The sequence below is a fragment of the Onychomys torridus genome, chromosome 23 (genome assembly GCF_903995425.1).
Source record: "Onychomys torridus chromosome 23, mOncTor1.1, whole genome shotgun sequence".
NCBI lineage: Eukaryota > Metazoa > Chordata > Mammalia > Rodentia > Cricetidae > Onychomys > Onychomys torridus.
Window position 1 is genome coordinate 7,101,458 of NC_050465.1, and position 18,844 is coordinate 7,120,301.

General features: G+C 51.6%; 1 protein-coding gene across 1 annotated transcript in view; it reads right to left on the bottom strand.

The window, feature by feature from the left end:
• Per2 (period circadian regulator 2) overlaps nucleotides 1-18,844 on the bottom strand; it is a 43,523-nt gene that overhangs the window by 13,698 nt on the left and 10,981 nt on the right. The window contains exons 5-17 of the mRNA XM_036173182.1: nucleotides 15,594-15,715; nucleotides 14,603-14,804; nucleotides 10,930-10,981; nucleotides 9,964-10,106; nucleotides 8,389-8,467; nucleotides 5,700-5,806; nucleotides 5,111-5,264; nucleotides 4,722-4,830; nucleotides 3,966-4,091; nucleotides 3,333-3,417; nucleotides 1,769-1,931; nucleotides 1,572-1,678; nucleotides 367-531 (exon numbers count right to left, since the gene is read on the bottom strand). Coding sequence (XP_036029075.1) covers nucleotides 367-531; nucleotides 1,572-1,678; nucleotides 1,769-1,931; nucleotides 3,333-3,417; nucleotides 3,966-4,091; nucleotides 4,722-4,830; nucleotides 5,111-5,264; nucleotides 5,700-5,806; nucleotides 8,389-8,467; nucleotides 9,964-10,106; nucleotides 10,930-10,981; nucleotides 14,603-14,804; nucleotides 15,594-15,715 — 1,614 coding nt within the window. The remainder of the gene's footprint in view (nucleotides 1-366; nucleotides 532-1,571; nucleotides 1,679-1,768; nucleotides 1,932-3,332; nucleotides 3,418-3,965; nucleotides 4,092-4,721; nucleotides 4,831-5,110; nucleotides 5,265-5,699; nucleotides 5,807-8,388; nucleotides 8,468-9,963; nucleotides 10,107-10,929; nucleotides 10,982-14,602; nucleotides 14,805-15,593; nucleotides 15,716-18,844) is intronic.

An 18,844-nucleotide genomic window follows, 5' to 3' on the forward strand; every position in this document is an offset into this window, starting at 1 on the left:
TGTTATATGCATATGGTGCGTGAGAGACAGAGAGACAGACAGACAGACAGACAGTGTCTGTACAAGCAAGCCAGAAGAGGACATCAGGTGTTCTGCTCTATTACTTTCCACCTCATTCCTTTGAGAGACAAGGTTGCTCGTTGGACCGGGAGCCAGGCTGGTGGCCAGCAAGCTCTAGGAACCCTCTTGTTCTGGAGTTACAGGCGTGCTTGACCACGGCCCACTTTTTCTGTGGGTGCTGGGGGTGTGAACCAGGTCCCACGCTTGTGCAGCTCTGACCCACAGAGCCACCTCCCCAGCCTCCACAGTTCCTTTTTGAAATTCAGATTGCTGTTGATTAATAATCCCCAAGAGGCTCTGGCGTACCTAACTCCGGCTGTGGCTTCTTGTCGCCCACGTGGACGATGGTACTGCTGTAGCTGCACTGGCTGGTGAGGGACACCACGCTCTCCGCCTTGCCTGGCAACGTCAGGGAGCTCAAGTGGGCGCTGACCTCCGTGCGGCTGGTCACCTTGGAGTGCCGAGTTACCTCTTGATGAGAGAGAAACAGAAGGGAACACATGCAGGATGAAAGCCCCTGTCCAGTTAAGGAGCTGGAGGTTCGAGGGACCTATGGGACCAGCGCGGGCGACACCCCCACCCCACAGATACGGTTTGTCCTCAGGAGAAAGGTGAAGAGAAAATGGTGACACAGCTTGAACCTCACACTCAGAGCCCAGGACCTCTGCGAGGGAAGCATTTAGATGCCTGTGGTCCTGCTGAGCCAAGGCCCTCTGCTCTGTGGCAATGGCTTTTCCAATAAGCAGGAGGTGGGGGTAATCTGGCATGGTCACTCTGTTCCACACATGACCTTCCACTCTCTTGTGCTTCATTTAATAAATGGGACACTCTATTTATTCTTTAAAATTTATTTTTATTTTTATTATTATTATTAGTAGTAGTAGCAGCAGCAGCAGCAGCAGTAAAGCTGAGTCAGTTCTCTCTCTTCCCCTCTACATGGGTTCTGGGGATTGAACTCAGGCCGGCACAGCAGCTGCCTTGATGGACTGAGCCATCTTGCCAGCCCTGTTTCTTTTTCTTTTTGTATTTTTTGAGACAAAGTCTTCTTTTGTAGCCCGGACTGGCCTCCAACTCAGCATCCTCTCAGTCTACCGAGTCCTGAGATCGCAAGCATGTGTCACTACATCCAGTGGGGTTCCTTTCTGACTCTGGTTATCATTCACGGTAGCCCGAGCTTTCAAATGGCCATGGGGCGTGCTAGTGTTCACAGGCCAGGGATCCTCTAGACAGCCAAGGAAGGGGCTTGCCCCACAACTGCGGAGGCTCCACCTCCACAGGAGGGAATGGAGCTCATGGCTGTCCCCTGGACACCCACGGACTTTCCAGAACCCTGTTCTCAAAGCTTAGTGCGCTGTGTCTAGACATCACCTTCACCTGTAAGAAGGGGGTTGACTTTCCATGAAAAATTAACTCAGGAGGGGGAAGGGGACACGTGAGGGCTTATGATGACTTCTGACTCATACAGGAGATTTAAGGCGTCACAGGTTAGACAGCCCAGGTGGAAAGCATACCTGCCGAGTGCAGCCCAGGGCTGACTGTGGCCTTCCGGGACGGGATGTTGGCTGGGAACTCACACTTTCTCTTCAGGGTGGCGGCTTCACTGCAGCTCTCCAGGTACCTGTGTGAGGGTTGGAAGGCACCGTGTGGGTGGGAAGGTGTGGGTGGAGATGATGCCAACGGCAGGGAAGGTCGGAAGTGCCCTGTGTACCTGATGACACTGTCCAGACAGCTGATCTGCTGGTAGGAGCAGGGAGGTTGGTTCTTATAGGCTAGCTCCTCGGGGAAGACGGCCTTGGGGAAGCTGGTCCCGGAGCTGGCCCTTTCTACGGCAGTGGCGGCTTTCACCTGAACTGGAGGGCTGCTCTGCATTTCTGAAACAACACAAAACAAAAAAACCCCAAAATTTTCTATTTAATATCTTCTATCTGCCAAAAGAAACCACTCCATATTTATAAAGCCTTTTCTTCTGCTCAAAGGCAGGGTAAAGGATTCATAATGTAGCAATATAGGACCCCAGTGACAGTCCGCATCCAGAAGCCCCATCAGCGTGACAGTTGTGGGGCTTCCGAGCAGGGGCTTGGAATAATCTGTCACCCAGGCAGAGCTTGTTTCTCTCTGGGCTTAACAGCACATGCCAGGGCCACTCTCAGGGCTCGGGGCTTAGGTGGAAGAGGATGGGTCTTAATATCTTGAACTTGGTGACCAATCAGACCCCGTCTCTCTTATCCTCCTGAGCAGGGCAGGCGAGACTGAACACAGGGCCTTTCATGTGCGGCCCAAGTAATCTACCATAAACAGCTCGGTGGCCTATCCATCATTAGATATTTGCTTATTTATATGGAGACGAATTCTCACTCTGCAATCCTGACTGGCCTGGAACTTGTTAAGTAGACCACACTAGTCTTGAACTCACAGAGATCCACCTACTTCTGCCTCTGAAGTGCTGGAATTAAAGGTGTGTGCCACCTGGCTTTTGTTTTTGTTTTTGGAGATAGGGTCTCACTAAGTCACCCACTAGGCAGGCTGACCTTAAACTATGGAACCAGGCTTGCCTTGAGTTTGTATCTTTATGCTTTAGTATCTAGGAAAGAAAGGCGGCAAGACTCAAACCACTGAACCACAGGGCCGATTTTCAAATATGACTTAGTGACAGTGAGTATACAGCAATTGCTGCCTATGTTTGTGCTCACCATAGGAACCACATGCTTGCCATCCTGAGGGATCTTGAGCAATGAGCTGTATCTTATTCACTGCTGTATCCCCAACACCCAGCACCTTACTGTGCATGGTCTTGTTTTGAGAGGTGCAAGCACCTGGGCACTGTGCACAGATGTGCATGCAAGTGCTAGGTGTATGAAATGTGAGCATGTGGTCACACAGCTACTGTGCAGAGTGAAGAAATAAGCCACCACCACCATCACCACCCCAACCCCCACCCCTGTGGCCACGGCTCCCAGTGCACTCCACATCCTAAGGGTCCACAGGGTAACAAGGGCATCCTGGACAGTCAGATCTGCACTTGTTGGCCAAACACAGTGGAGCAGCCCTTATTTCTTTGCTGAGCAAGGATGGGGAAAGCACACCCAGGAGGTGACCTTCCCAGCCCTCACACAGAGCAATAAGCCAGTACTCCAGGTCCTTTCCTCTGCCATTCTAAGACACAAGCAAAGGAACGTGGGGTTTCTTTTGTTTCCTTTCTAAAAAGCAGAATAAATGTAGATTTATTAAGGAAGAGTGAGCGTGAGGGAGGAGCCAGAGGACATCTTTTTTACCTGCAACAGATGTTTCCTTTTGTTCTCCAGACTCATGAGAAAAGTGACTTTTGGTCTGAATCTTGCCACCATTTTTAAAAATTCCCTTGAAGAAAAACAATAAGGAACACGTTATTCATTCTAGGAGACCCTCTTCTCTCCATCCCCTATCGTGAGGAACAGCCAACATCAGTTGAGTAGTATGGACAATAACAACACAGGGAACCTTTGTGTTTCTGGGGTAGAACCAGGGGCCATGCACATGCTGGACACGTGATCACCATAGAGGGTACTCACTACACTCCGACCCAGATTCGGAAATCCTGAAGGAGCCAGATGGAGCTGGCCCCAGCTCTCATGATCGACCCCCAAGGGTGGCACAGAGCAGAGGAAATGCTGATGCTTCCTCACCACCCTCCAGTTAAGCTGCTATTTCCCTTGCTCTGCCCACTGAAGTCATTTTCCTTTACATGTTCAACTACCAGGTAGCTGCTTCAACTTGAAATGTGAAGTAATCTCAGGGGAATCGAGCCAGAGAAGGCGGCTGAGCCACTGGCTTCAGCCACTGCCTGGCTATTTCCCATCATGCTTTCTAACTTAGGACACACATTGCTGAGCTGGCATTCTCAGGGGGAAGAACAGAGAGGGACGTACGGATCTCTTCCGGTGGGACTCCTCATGACCATTGCTGTCGCTGGATGATGTCTGGCTCATAAGGTGCTCGTGGGACCCATTACTGCCCAGACTCCCATAGCCACTGGAGCCGCTATGGGAGACAGGCTGTGGGAAGAGCGAACAGATTGCTGAGGACATGGTGGAAAGGTACAAAAGAGGTCACCACAAGCCACACTGATCTCGGCTTGCCCAGGGTCACATAGAGAAGATAAATGGAGGGGAGCTTAAACCCCGGATTGTCTGGCCTTCATCTATAGGCACGCAGCCACTAAGGAGACCCCATTAAAAGGAATGTGTTCAACTAGCTGATTATTGCACAGCTGGGGTCTTTTGAAGCCTATCAAAGTTTTAAAAATATAAAACTGATTCAACTACAGTTACACTTCGTATTCTATAACCAAGAATGGGGTCATCGACTCAGTTGTGGGACTGCCTGTAGGTAAACTCATTTTGCAGGAGGGTGACATCACTAAGTCCCAATGCTGGTGATAGTATTTTGGGAGAAAGTGAGCCTTACACCAGTGGAAATCACATTGGGACTGTATGACAAGCTGTGGGGTATGGACAGCCCTCAACTGCTCATTCAAGGTCATGGCTCACACAAGGAAGAGTCTGAGGCTAGGAAAACTTGAAGGCACTTGGCAGCTCTCAGGCCAACCACACTATCCAGACTTGGCCCACCTGGGCAGACATATGGGGGCAGGCAGAACAGAACACACCTAAGGTGGCACCCACCTGCATCAGCAGCCGGTGGATTTGCTCTGTGAGCTCCTGAACGCTGGGGTGTGGAGTCTTCTCCTCGGGGCATGGGGAGGTTGCAAACACGTCCTCATTCAAAGGGCCCCTGCGTGATTTTAATTTGTCTCTTCAGAAGGGCCTGTCTAGTCTGAATGTGGCACCCACACTGCCACTGGGGCTGGAATCTCTATCTCCACCTCCACAGACCCCCAGCTGCCACACAGCTGTGTTTGCGTGAGCTCCTCCCACCTGGGCAGGTTACCCCTTGCCAACGTGCATGGCCAGCTTCCAACAGGGAGAGGATCCCATCTTTGCCCTCTGCTGGTGGGAAGTGAGAACAGGCCAGCATCCCTCAAAACCCAGAGTGGAAGCCTGGGAGCACTCACACCCTGACTTTGTGCCTCCCGATGATGAAGGATATCTTCCGGCTCCAGGGGTTGATGAAGCTGGACCAGCTGGTGTCCAGAGTGATGTACTCCCCATTGCGGGTGCGGAATCGGATGGGAGAATAGTCGAAAGGCTGTCCGCCGGCCTGTAGGACTAGGGGGTAAGAAACAGGTCTCAGGGCTGGTGTGGAGGCAGAAAACAGACGCGCACTGGCTGGCCAGGGTCACCTCCTCAAAGCCACTGCTTTCAACTCCTGTGCCTTCAATCACACCTGGGGTGGTTTCAGCAGAGGAAACCACCTATTTCAGGACACGAATCTCTCCATGTTACCCACTGAGAGGACTAGTTTGGAGAGATCCTGTGCAGTCTACTCCCAAGGATGGTCAGAACCTTCCTGCCCCACAGCTCTGCTGGTCTCCCCATATTCATGGACACGAATACTATAAATGAGTTGCCAAGGACCCTTTATGGGTGGTCTTCTCCCTAGCCCAGCTAAGGCTGATGACACCAGGTCTCAGCATCCCCAGTGGTTCTGACCCTTCCCAGCCCCAGAGCACACAGTCTCCGGGCTGAAAGAAGGCGACCTACTCTTCTTGTGGATGGCGAGCATCAAGGGCCGGTCGCTGGGGTGGAGCTGCACGAGCAGAGGTGTCTCGATCAGGTCCTGAGGTAGATAGCCCAGGAGGGGGACTGCCCTGCAAGGTAAGGATCACGGCAGTCAGCACATGGAATACAGACGTCGGGCAGAGACAGCAGACTCTGAGGGACCACCATCTTAGGGAACCTCCTCATTCAGAGACAGACGCGGCTCCAAATTCCCCCAAAACGGAAACGCTGCAGAGGCAGCGAGTCTTTCGACTCTGCAGCAGCTGAGGTCGCCAGCATCCCTGTAGGTCTGACAGTAAGGAGGCTGTCAGCGACAGCATGGTGTTTGACCTCCCGAAAGAATACATCATGACGGCATGTTGATTTTTCCTTTACTAATATCTTTCTAATACTGATCAGCTTGCTGTGAGTCTCAGCTGAACAGGAGCTGTCTAGAAGCTGTCCTTTCTAAGTCATGAGGTATTTATTCCTTCTGTCACTTTGACCCCTAGCTCAGGTCATTTCCTGGGGCTCCCCTGGGCATCCCCATGACGGGCTGGGACCCTTGCTCAGTGCCTGTCTGTGCTTCTGTAAAGTGGAGGTCCCTTGGTGGTTTGGGCTGGTCCTTGGTCACTGTAGGGGTGGAACCGAAGCAGCCCTCTATGCCTCTGTTTGCATCTAGCTCAGCTGTGAGCAGCCTCACCTTCCCCCAAGCATCTCCGCATTCCTCAAACTCCCCTCTGCTCCAGCAGAAGGCCCTTCTACACAAAACCTTAGACTAGAACTTTCTTGGGATATGGGGTGACTCTGACTTTATCCTCAGTGTCTGAGGCATACTCTCAGCCTTCTGTTTCCTTTCAGACAGAGTGTACAGAATGTCCTTGGCGCCCTCCCAATACAAGCCTGGCTGAAGCAACTGGGGGAGGGGAGGAAGAAGGGGGAAAGAGGAAGAGGATGAGGAGCCGGGGAGGAGGAGGAGAAAGAGAGGAAAGGAGGAACAAAGCTAAGGAGGAAGGGCCCTATGCCTGCCCCTGACCGCAGGGTTCCATCAAGGGGCCCTGGGTGTAGGTTCCACTCTCTGGGCAGAACTGGGCAGACTGCCTCCCACAGGCACTAGCCTGTCCACTTGCCTCACAGCTGGAGCAAAACGTGATGGTTTGCACACAGTCCTTAGACCTATGCAGTAACGGTAGCCTAAGCTTTGCACACTCAGCCCGGGATTCTGCATCTGATACTGTCCCTCTAGTACCTGGGCCACAGGTGATCTGCAGGACATATCCAGCAACCTAGGCCCCGGGTGGCAGGTCTTTGGCTGCCTACAGAGTAGAACCTTCCTGGAGGCAATGCAGCATAACTCTGAAAAGGGGACCTGGGACCCTGGCCAGGTAGACAAAGGGGGAGGACCCAATCCTCCAGAATCTAGGGGTGACTTGCTCTGGCTCTCTGTCCATTTCCTGTGGTTTTCTGGAGGACTCGTTTCTCCAGACAACTCCCAACAGCCAGTTGATTGCCACCTCTGAACCTGTCAAAGAGCTGGGCGAAGGCACGCAGCGGACCACAGCCTGCTCAGAACCAAGTGCTTTGAGTCCACCAGGACTGCTCACACTGGCTATAGGACCCCCCCAACCCCCCACCCTGCAGGCGAGACAAGCCCAGGAGCCCTGAGAAGAGGTGTGGAGGGACCTGGAAGACAGGCTCCTGCTGAGGTCCTGCCAATGGCGTCTCCCCGTCATTAGCCCTTGGCACCCCATCCCTGATGGTACCATCGCCCACTAGACAGAATTTAAACAGGGCGATAAAGGCAGGCACAACTGAAATCATCTCCAGCTCTCCAGAAAGGCCCATTTATAACATTCATTTCTTATAAACTGTGGTGGTTGTTTTCTTGCTTTCATGGTTTTGAAGTAGGATCTTGAACTCCCAATTATTCTTGCCTCAGCCTCCTAAGTGCTGAGGTCAACATGTGCCACCACAGCTGCATCTTATCAACTCTGACTGTAATTTCATCGCCTATACAGTCATGTGTCCTGTGACAGTGGGACAGAGTCTGAACCATGCATCATTAGGCAATTCTATTGTCAGAGGCAGTGTCAGGCAAACAAAGCGAACCCGCACAGCACAGGCTGGTCACCAGGTGTGACTGCTGATGCAATCAAGAAACCCAGGGCACACAGAGGTGTAGGCTGCTGCAGGGTGCCACAGGGGAACGCCTGCTAAAGCAACAAGCTGTAAATGCCTAAGCCAGAAGCATGGTGCTATACCGTGCACAGCTGAAACTGCCAAAGGATGGCATTATGACAGCCTTGTCACTAGGTAACACAACCACAACAGTGTATGTGGTCTCACTGAAACATCACTAGGTCGCAGAACAGTGCAGCCATTTTTGTTGATTACTGTGTGGACAAAAATGACATGAAACCTTGTCTTCAGCAACGATGTCAAAAGCAAAAAATGTTCAGCTATACACCTTTAATCCCAGCACTCGGGAGGCAGAGGCAGGTGGATCTCTGAGTCTGAGGCCAGCCTGGGCTACAGAGTGAGTTGTAGGACAACCAGAAGTTCATTTTTGTCTCTGATAGTTACTGAGACACTGAGCACTTGTCCCAGCATTGATGACATGACGATGGCCCCTGACTCCAGACAAGTGACTCTGGGAGGCAGGTGTGTGTGTGAACAGCAGGACACAACTCACCTTTCATCCACATCCTGGAACAAGCAGTTTGGTGTATGGGTGGTTGTAAAAATTCTCTTCTCGGGAGGAATCCTGGGGGCTGAAAGGACAGAATCCCCACTTGTAAGAAACACACAGTTCCGTTTGACTGGGGAACCACAAGGACTGGGGTAAGAGGCAGCCGATGAGAAGGCAGACTCAACGACAGAGCAGAGCCACCAGGCTGAAATTAGGGCGGGCCCCAACCAGCCGGCCCCTAGCAGCCTCCTAACCTCTCTGGGGTGGCCAACGGGAGCTGCCATGCTACCTGAGACATGTGGACCCAGGACAGAAGACCACCTTCATGGTTCATAGGATGAAACTACAATGACCTTTGGAAAACTGAGTTACAAGTTATCAGTTTGGACTTATAGTTTGCCACTGCCCTGAAGAACTTGACAGTTTCCAGGGCGGCCAAGGACAATACATTCCACACAGGAAGTCAAAGATCCAGCATCTCCCCCAACCATCAAATTCTAAAATGTTTGGTTCTTGAAGGACACTCATAATGTGGGGTTACAACTTGTTCCTCCTGTCTACATTCTTAATGAACATTTGGAAGAGAATGTTCTGGATGCAGAGATACACCGCTGTGCTAAAGAAAAATCATATTAGAACACACTATCACTTTTAGGAAGTGCTTTGTAAAAACAAAACAAAAACCTCATGGTTAATCAAAAGATTGCAATTCCAGGGAAAGCAGTCTAAATGTTCCTGGGGTAGGGTGGGGCTACCCCTCAGGGGATCTGAAGTCCTGTGACTCCTGAGTTGATACACAGAAAAAACAAATTGCTTCTGGCTAGGCAACTGGAGTAGGCACAAGGACCATGGTATCAGAAAACAGTTGCTTAAGAAGGATCCCGGGGATTGGGGATTTAGCTCAGTGGTAGAGTGCTCGCCTAGCAAGCGCAAGGCCCTGAGTTCGGTCCTCAGCTCTGGGAAAAAGAAAAAAAAAAAAAAAAAAAGAAGGATCCTAAGAAGGCAATCAGGACGGCACAGCTTCCCTTGGGCTCTATGGGAGAAACCTGATTGTCAGGAGGCAGGGTGGCCTCAGGAGCCCCTCGTGGTGGGACAGCATTAGGAAAGCTGGATGGCCATAGGCTGAGCTGCAGGGAAAGCCAGACAGAGGGAAGGCAGTCCAGACGGAAGTCAGGATGGGCCAAGGCATGAACGAAGATGGCCCAGCACTGGAGGCTGAAGGAGTAAGTGGGGTTCTGGAAGTACTGAGATGTCATGAGGCAGAGGCCAGGATGAGGGACAAAGATGGGAGGGATATGGGGCCTCAGATCTGTCAGAGCTGGTGACACTTTGTAGATCAAAGGCAGCAGAGCTAGGCGAGGGGGGAAGGGACATGGATATGGACACAACTGCCTTGGTGGCTGTGGGGAGAGCCAGATAACAAGGAGAATTGTGCTGAATTTTGGGAAGATGGAGACGGACAAAGTTAGGGAGATGCCAAGGCGGATGAGCAGCTAGGTACTTTTTAGACATCGTGTGTGGACTCCAGGCAAGAAGGATGGGCTAACATGGGTGTTCCCTGGTCAGGCATGGCTGTACCTTCATAGCCTGAGTGTACCCTCTCTGCCAGCAGCAGGCAGCAGAGTTGGCTCTCGGTACCCTGCTGCTCTTGCACCTTGACCAGGTAGGGTGTCATGCGGAAGGGCTGGTAGCGAATCTCATTCTCGTGGTGTTTCCCAACACTGTAGAGAGAGGTGTGGAGAGGGGTGAGGGTCGAGGCTCGGAGCCATGACAAAGAAAAGCCTCGGCCTGCTAGTGGCCTCACCCCGGCTGTTAGTTAGGGCTAAGCAATTCTTCCATTTATTGTACCAGATGCCAAGGATGTTGAGCCACACTGCCACAGCAAAGTCTCCAGTGGGAACCTAGGCCGTGCCAGAGGCTGTACCCACTGGAGAAGCTGGCCAGTGCTCACCCTTAGCCTTCTCCATTAGACCCACATTGAAGGTTCAATGGTCAGAGTCCACACAATGGGCAGTAGGAGGCCCTCCATCCTTTCTCGTCAGCAATTTGCAGTTAGATTAGGACAAAGCAACTGGAAAATGGAAGTTGCTTCCTTAGAGGCATTCTGGGCCCAACTCTCCTTGAGGTCATGGCTGACATTGTCCTGGATGCTCAGGTGGTCACCAAGAGCCTCCGAGGAACACTGTGACTCTAATCAAAGAAATGCAGGTGCACATTCAGGGCTACGTGCAATGCCTGGCCCAAGGCCCTAGAGAATGTCTTCCTCAGCAACAGAGGGCCAGTGTGGGGAACACTTTTTTTTTGGGGGGGGAGCAGGTTGATCCACCCATTTTGCACTCCCTTTACACAGGTACCATGTGACTCATTCAAGTGAGTTTCCACCCAGGCTCTGCAGATGCTGTGTCTGATCTCACTCTCAGAGTGTGGGTGAGGGCGCGGGGGGGGGGGGGGGGGGGAGGGGGGCACACAACCATATACCCCCAAGTCCCCAAGTCTCCCACAAGTACTTGTTTTCTGAGTTAGAAGACTGGACACTGGACTTACCTGACACGGCAGAAGAACGATTTCTCCTCCATGCACTCTTGAGTGAAAGAATCTACAAGAAAAACCCAGAGTCATTCACCCAAGTCAACAAACACAGAATCAAAGGGAGGTGTCCATTGTGAGCTGGCCCAAGTACAAAGTGAGTCCTTCATAGAGATTTTAGATTCGATACATTTCCAAGGTGTGCTGTACACCAAATTACACTGTCCTACAAGTTTACAGCCACGGCTTTAGGAGTTTTTTTTTTTTTTTTTCTTTTTGAAACAGGGTTTTGCTAAGTAGCCCTGGTGGGCCTGGAACTTGAGACAACCCATCACCCTCTGCCTCTCTAGTGCTAGGATTACTGGCAAGAGCTAACAAATGTATTTAAGATCCTGAGTGGTGCACAGTGGTGTTACTGATACACTGGCAGTTCAGCTGCAGAAGGCACACTTGTACGTGTACTTATAGACAAATCCCTAAGTCTTTACACTGCCATTTCCGAAATATTTGCTTCTAATAGAAGGGACACAAGGCATTTGAAAATATCAACACTTGGTAAAATATCAACTTACTTTTATATTTACAATGTCTTGGGAAACGTGAGTTCGCTGGACCTCACGTCAGGGAAGGGAAGCAGATGTCTCTATAACAGTTTGAAGGTTACAAAGACCTTAGACTTTAGCTTACATACAGCATTTCTTTCATTCAAAAGAAATGAAGAAACATAGGAAATGACCAGTTACAGAAAATGACACAGAATTAGCAGCCTGCAAAGCCCCCTGTGAGGTGGCCAGGCTCTCTTTCCTATTTAGTCCATACTTTGGCTGTCCATCCACACGCCAAGCCCTTTCCTTTCCACAGTCCTGAACCATGCCCCCATAACTCACACTGCAAATGGTTGACAGGCAGCCCCGACTCTGGGTTTAGGAGAAAGCAGACAACCTCCTTTGGAGGAAACCCTCAAGCAAATGGTGCGTCTACCCCAGGCTGCCTACTGCAGGGGCACATCTGTCAGGGTGACGGACACAGTGGTAGTGTCCATCTCTGATGCCGACAGAAAGGGAATGGGGAGGAGGGGAACTCCTGACGCTGGCCAGATTCCAGTGGTGATGTGATAGAGAGGCCGTTGTGTAAGCCGAGATCAATGACCTGCCAGCCCCAGACAAAGACAGCAGGTAGTTCCTGGTAACAAGGCCACAGCAATCTGAGGTCTGTCCTTGCTCCTCAGCCTCCTCAGAAGCTGCAGTCTCTAGTTCAGCTTCAGCTCTGGACATTAAAAACCCATCAGGGACTGTGATCGTCAGCCACGTGTGGACAGACACCAAGGAACTCTTTTGCTGGCTAGCCTTGTCTATGATGGTGGAGGCTAGCTCCCCCTCAACCCCCACTACCAGTGGCAGTGCTGTGACCCTGGAAGCATGGTAGTCCCCCCAGGGTCAGAGTCTTCACAGTAAGTTGGCAGAACAGAACAAAGCTGTGCCAAGTTCAGCCACAAGGGCAGGAGAGAGGGGCTGCCAGTGCGGGGGTACCTAGTGGTCACCCCTTAAAGTCCAGTCATTCAGCGTTTCACAAGTGACCCTAAAGTTCAGCATGAGTTTGAGAGGAGCAACCCATGTCTAGGCCGCAGGGGGTTCGTCTAGCTTGCCACAGCTCATGCTCTTCTCATAATGCAGACTATAATCAATTCCATCCCATAGTCTCTAGTGCCCACCTGAAAGTCCCAAGTCCAACTGGGAGCGCAGACTACCCATCTGCTTTAAGGGAAGAGGGGGTTGGATAGGCATGCTGTTCCAGAGGAAGGCTGGCCAGGAGGAGGAGTGACAGGCCTCAGGCAAGTCTGAAATCAGGGTCCACAGACCTTGTCCTAAAGCTGTAGGGTCCATCATGTTTCCCCAGGGACCACCTCCTTGTACCACTGGGTACAAGTGGGTAAGACTGGGTTCCCAAAGAACCAAGCAGCCCTGCCCCATGGTTTGCTGGGCTCAGTCCAGCTTTGGCTGATAGGGTGGCCTATGGCTTTCCTGGGATGTCTGGCTTGCCTCTGGTAGCTCTGCTGCTCTGGCTTCCCAGGGCGGCAGCCCCTGCCAGCACTGCCTGGCACAGTCTTGGTCATATTCTCTGTATCATCTCTGCCCTGTGGCCAAGGAAGCCATCATCTTCCTGCCTGCAGAATCAGCCTCACAAGGACCTGGCCAAGGCCTAGGCTTACAGCCCCCTGGAGCAGAGATGCGGCCACAGCTGGAGCTGGAGAGAGCCATGTGTGAATCCCAGGAGCAGAAGCATCCTTGAAGATCTCTGATGTGCCTCCAGGGCTTTTCCTGTGCTGAGGAGGTCTTCTCCTGTTCATCTCCTACCCATGGAAAGCTTTAGCAATGGGCTTGCCTGCAGCCTGCATTCCTTCCCACACTGTATGTGGCCAGACTGCCATAACTCCCTCGGAATAGCCCCTCCCTCACACTTCCATCAGCAGGCCCCTCACGGCCACTTATGCAAATCAGAGCTTTCCCCAGTCCTGTCTTACCCAGCCCCCACACCAGAACTGCTCTCAACACTCAGGCCTTTTCTGGTTTTCACTTTGAAACCCTTCAGCTGCTCCCCACTCCCAAGTTCCAAATCCGTCACTGCTTTTTCAGGGACCTCTGCAGCAGCACCCAGCTCTTGGCACCCAGACTGTTTCAGTCCGTTTTTTTCTGTTGCTATGACAATCTGTCACAGATGACTTAGGAGGAAGCTCACGGTTCTGGAGGCCAGAAAGTCCCACAGCACAGTGTGAGGATGGAACGAGCTGCTGGGGAGGGCCACACACTGCTTCCAGTCATGGAGGGGAACAGTGTGGGGGACACAAGGGACAGCCTTGCTTTCGAGTGACCCACCCCTCAGGGCCAGTTGAGTCCTGACAGGGAACTCTGACCCAGGAGAAAGGCATTAGTCCCTCTTCATGACCTCATCACCTCAAGGTCCTACCTCAGTACTGTGACATCAGCAAAATCCAGCACAAGTTTTGGAGGGGACAAATCACACTCACACTACGGCTGACTGATGGGGAGGGGGGCAGAGGAGCTGGACGGGCACAAGGAGAATGCTTGGCCCCAGGGAGAGAAGGCACAGAGTGGTTTGAATGCCAGATAAGAAGGGCTGGGCAAGGGCAGGAAGCCTGGACATAGGTGGAGCACACAGGAGGCATGCGTACTTGCTAGTGAGCAGGGAAAGCCCCGTGCAAGCCCAGAGAGCTTATAACCTATACTTATGGACCTGCCTCCAGCCAAGGTGAAGATCCCTGGGAAGTCACCCTGACAAATGTCACACCTGTCCGTTATGGCAGCTGAGGCCACAAGGATTAACTGCCTGCAGGAAGCTGGCATTCCACTTACACATTCCTCTGCCTTGCAGGATGCACCCCATCTCCCCACACTGCAGTTACGTCAGGATTCCTACTCAGCATAACTTCATTTTTTTAAATGCCTAATTTTGAAATCTCTCTGGAGTTTACCATGAGGCTATTTATTCTGCAGACAAACGACTGTTTGCCTCTTACCCTAGACAGATCAGCGAACGGACAGCCATTGGGAGGGCTCCGCAAGCTATTTTGATACAGCTGAGATGGGGAGCCAGCTCCCAACCTCTCACCCTGCCACCAGCCTTCTCCATACTCCTACTCAGAGGAGACAAGGCACTGCGGCCAGGACCTCACCTAATCCACTGCACACACTCCAGGGTGGAAGTTTGTAAGGGGTGGTGTAGCTGTGGAACACACTGACATCATGAGGAGCCAGGAACTCCACGAACTTGGCGTCACTGAAGGCATCCTTCTTACAGTGAAAAATGGAGGCAACTTGGTTAGAGATGTACAGGATCTTCCCAGACACCAGGGACACAGCCACAGCAAACATATCCTGGAAATGAAGAACATGATCAGGCTATTATCGTCAGTAGGGACTGACCAGCTATAAGGCTAGTGGGAGCACCCCAACATGAGGACGGGGGCGGGTGTCTGGGCCTCCTCAAGCCTGGCCAAGTTGACTTTCCTGTTCCAGTGCAGACATCCATCACAACACCCTCAGGAACAGCACATTAGGCTAGCCTTCCCCAGCTCCTGTGCTCGCTCCCCTGGCCTGGCAGAGTGACCTTCGCCAGCTAGCCTCTTTCAGGTTCTGGGAGTGGCCTGCAGAGCTGCCGGCCCCTCTGGTCACAGGCCAGCCCCTCAGAGGGATTTGATCAGCAGAAAGAAGTAGGAAGAAGGCTCAAGGAGCTAGGCTGAGGCAAGTGTCGCCACTATTCCTCACAGGATTACTGTCTGTGGTCACTGAGAACTCAGGAGCATGGCCTCCCCTCCCCCAGGCCTTTACACATTTAGAAATGTGGGCTTTGAACCCAGACCTTATTTACCACTAAGCCTGGACAAAGGGATGGTCTCCGAGCCTGTCTCTGTATCCTCAAGCCACAGAAAGCTGGAGCCTCAAGCTCCATTGTGGCTGGGCTTCTCTCTAGCACTGGGATCTATGAGTCAGAGTCAGCCAGAGAGAAAGACAATCTCCCAGGAGAGAGCAGAAGTCTAGAACATGACTTCACCTCAGAATCACCAACTTGATGATTTTACTTTATTGAGAGGAATGGACCCCCCTCCGGACAGTGGACCAGCTGGCTCCCCCAAGGGAGAACTCGGGCCCTGTCAAAACACTCACAGCATTCTTCACGATGTACTCCGAGGTAACGCCCTCAACCTGTTCCATGGTGTAGGAGGGCACATCAAAACTGCAGGGCTGGCTCTCACTGGACATCAGCAGCTGGTAGTACTCCTCGTTAGCTAGAGGAGAAACGACACCGTGGTTAGCAGGTGGAACCAGCATGACAGCACACTGTCACTGGCCCCTGCAGGTGGGGTCCTTTTTTGTCAAATGAACAAGTGGGATGGGATAGAATATTTTGGATCCAGAGAATGTAGACCTAAGTGACCAGCACTCAAGAGCAGACCAGAGACTTTCTCTGACATGCCAGGCCTTTGTTACAAATTTTAAAACTGATAAATATATTACTTTACGTCATCAGGGTCCATAGGGCCCCAAAATATGATGCAACCACAGTGGGCTCGCTCAGGACCACAGCTGTAGCCTTGGTAGTCCCTTTAGGGATGTCCATGCAGGCAGAATCCACGGCTTGAAAGAGGAACAGGTCCCGGAAGGCACACTGGAAAGTGCTGTGAGCAGCACCTGCAAATGTGGCCATGATATGAGCTCCTATCTGTAGGAGAATGGGGGAACCAAAGCCACGGCAGCTCCCCTGGACATGGAAGTGAAACAGTCACTCCTGTCTCTACAGCTCCACATGCCCAGGCAGATGGAACCTAGGGTGGCTGTGTCCTGGAGTTTGACCTTGGGATCCAGCCAAGCTTGTGTTCCCTGCAGTGTGGTGGTAGGGTCTTTGGACCCATGGCTGGGTCTTATCTGATGTTGATTACTCCACCTTCACAGGCTGGTAAGGTTTCTGAGCATGCTCTCTGCTGGAAAGCTTAGGAAAGTTCTTGATCTGGCAGAGCTCCCAAGTTCTGAAGTTACTGCGGAAGCCAAGCATGAAGCGTGGAAACCAACAGTCCCCAGAGAGTGAGCTGCCTCCAGCTCGGGCTGACTCACTGAGCTGCTCTTTCCAGAGAGCAGGGTTTTCCTTAGGCAGAGGCGCCAGAACCATGGTCTCCACTGTGGGGTTTGGCCTTGGAGCACCAGGTTCCCAAACATGTTTAGCCTAACCAGCACTGGCTGGCAGACAGCACTCTTCAGACCACATCCATCTTCCAAAGGGGACAGCAGCTAAGGGAGGAGCCCACCGACGTTTCAGGCTGAAGAGACCACCCAAACATGCAGAGGCCAGCACACCACAGAATAATGCCTCTACAGTGGGCTCCAAGGACCCAAGATCAATACCAGCAACCTGCCTACAACCGACAAAAAGCTGTCCAGATACTCAGAAATAGAAGACTGAAGTACAAGTTCATCCCTAGACTTCTGGACACAAGCCTGGCCTACATGCTGATGGCTACGAGACAAGCTGGTAACGCTGACTGTAAAGCCTAGATCACAGCTTTTTGGCTTCGTCTATTTTGATGTGTGTTTTTAACACGCAGTACTCAGCCTTCAGCACATGTGTGTGACTGTGCCCAAAGGTTCACACAGGTGCCACACATGGGTGAAGGGGTGGGGCTTGATTTTCATATCACCTGCCCATGGCACCTGCCTTGCCTTTCCCAATGGGATGCTCGCCTCTACCTGTTCACTGCAAAGGATCACATAGCCAGCGACATTCCCTACCATCAGTGGCTAGGAAGAAAAGGGACTCAAAAAGGGCCTAAGCACTCAGCACTCTGAGTCAGGGTTGTGGGAAGATGTTTTCTCCACAGCAGAGCACCCACAAAGCTCACATCCCTGTGCCCAATAACTGACTAAAAGTTTCTGGGCCTTTCTTCCAATGCCTACAGCTAGGCCTTCCAGGAATGACCATCCAGGGGACTCAAGCCTGAACCTCAGGATGGGCTGCCTGCTTTCTACCTGGTTAGTGTTCCTGGTGTCTGGGAGTCAAAGGCAAGAGCAACGGCCTGAGGAGATGGGGAGCTGACCCATGCAGGTCCTGGGCAGGAGCGACTGAAGGAGGCTGAGTCTGCTGGGTGCTGGAGACCTACTGGCCCCCTGCACAGGAAAGCACCGTAGCTCTTTTCCAGGTCCTTCTTTAGAAGCCTCAGTCTCCTTCCTCATGGGCCTGTTAAAATGTTCTGCCATATTCTGTCTCCTAAAAGTCAAACACACAAACAGCAGCAGGTTCTGCTGCATGAAGGCCCCAAAATAGGAACTGTTGATGGCTAGAGTTGCCCCTGACTGTGCACACATGATAGCAGGCGGTGTCCTGAGACAGAACCCAGTGACGGGGGATTGCTGTGCCCTGTATCTTTCTTTCTTAGTTGAAATAACTACTGGGACGGACAAGGTTTTGTAGGTAAACATTTTTAGATGAACAGGAAATGAGTCACTTTGGTTGAATTCATGAATTAAGAAGTGCCTCGGTGGAAGGGGCTGGAGAGATGCTCAGTGTTTAAGAGGACCAGGGTTCAATTCTCAGCACCTACATGGTGGCTAACAACGGCTTGTAACTCCAGTTCCAGAGGATCTGATGCCGCCTTCTGCTCTCCATGGGCACTGCACACATTTGGTGCATACGCATATATTCAGGTACACGCACATCACACACACACACACACACACAGTGCCTGGGACTTAGCTCAGTTGGTAGAGTGCTTGCTAAGATTGCACAAAGCTTTAGGTTAGATCCTTAACATCACATAAAACCAGATGTGGCAGTGCACACGAATCCTAGCAGTTGAAAGGTGGAGGTAGAGGCCCTGGAAGTCCAAGGTCACCCTCAGTTACACAGCAAGCACAGTGAGTTTGTGGTCAGCCTGGGCTACATGAGGTCCTGGCTTCAGAAAAGCCAGTGCGAATTGCTGGCAACCCCCTCTGTCTCTTTTTTCAGGCTATAGGTTAAAGGCGGACAAGACCTCAGGAATGTCGTATTTCAATTCCATTCTGACCCAGGCAGCTCATAGTTCCATGTGACCATCATTAGGTGGTCATGGGACCATCATTCTGAACTCACAGTCATTGTCCCAAACACATGCCAGAGCCTAGAACATGCTAGACTTCTGCATATGACCCGATCTTACCACAAGAAGCTTACGAGGCACATAGACTTTGCCCATCCACTGGTTTTCTGCCTATTTTTGGTTTTGCCTCTGAAAGTCCAGTTTGGTAGAAAACAGTGAGGAACCAGGCTCTTAACTGACTTTAACTTCATTATATTTTTATTGCTTCCTTCTGCCATTTCAGGGATGAATCTTAGAAAGCTGAGATTATTTACACTATAGTTTGAGACATTTAACACACGTTTCGAGGGC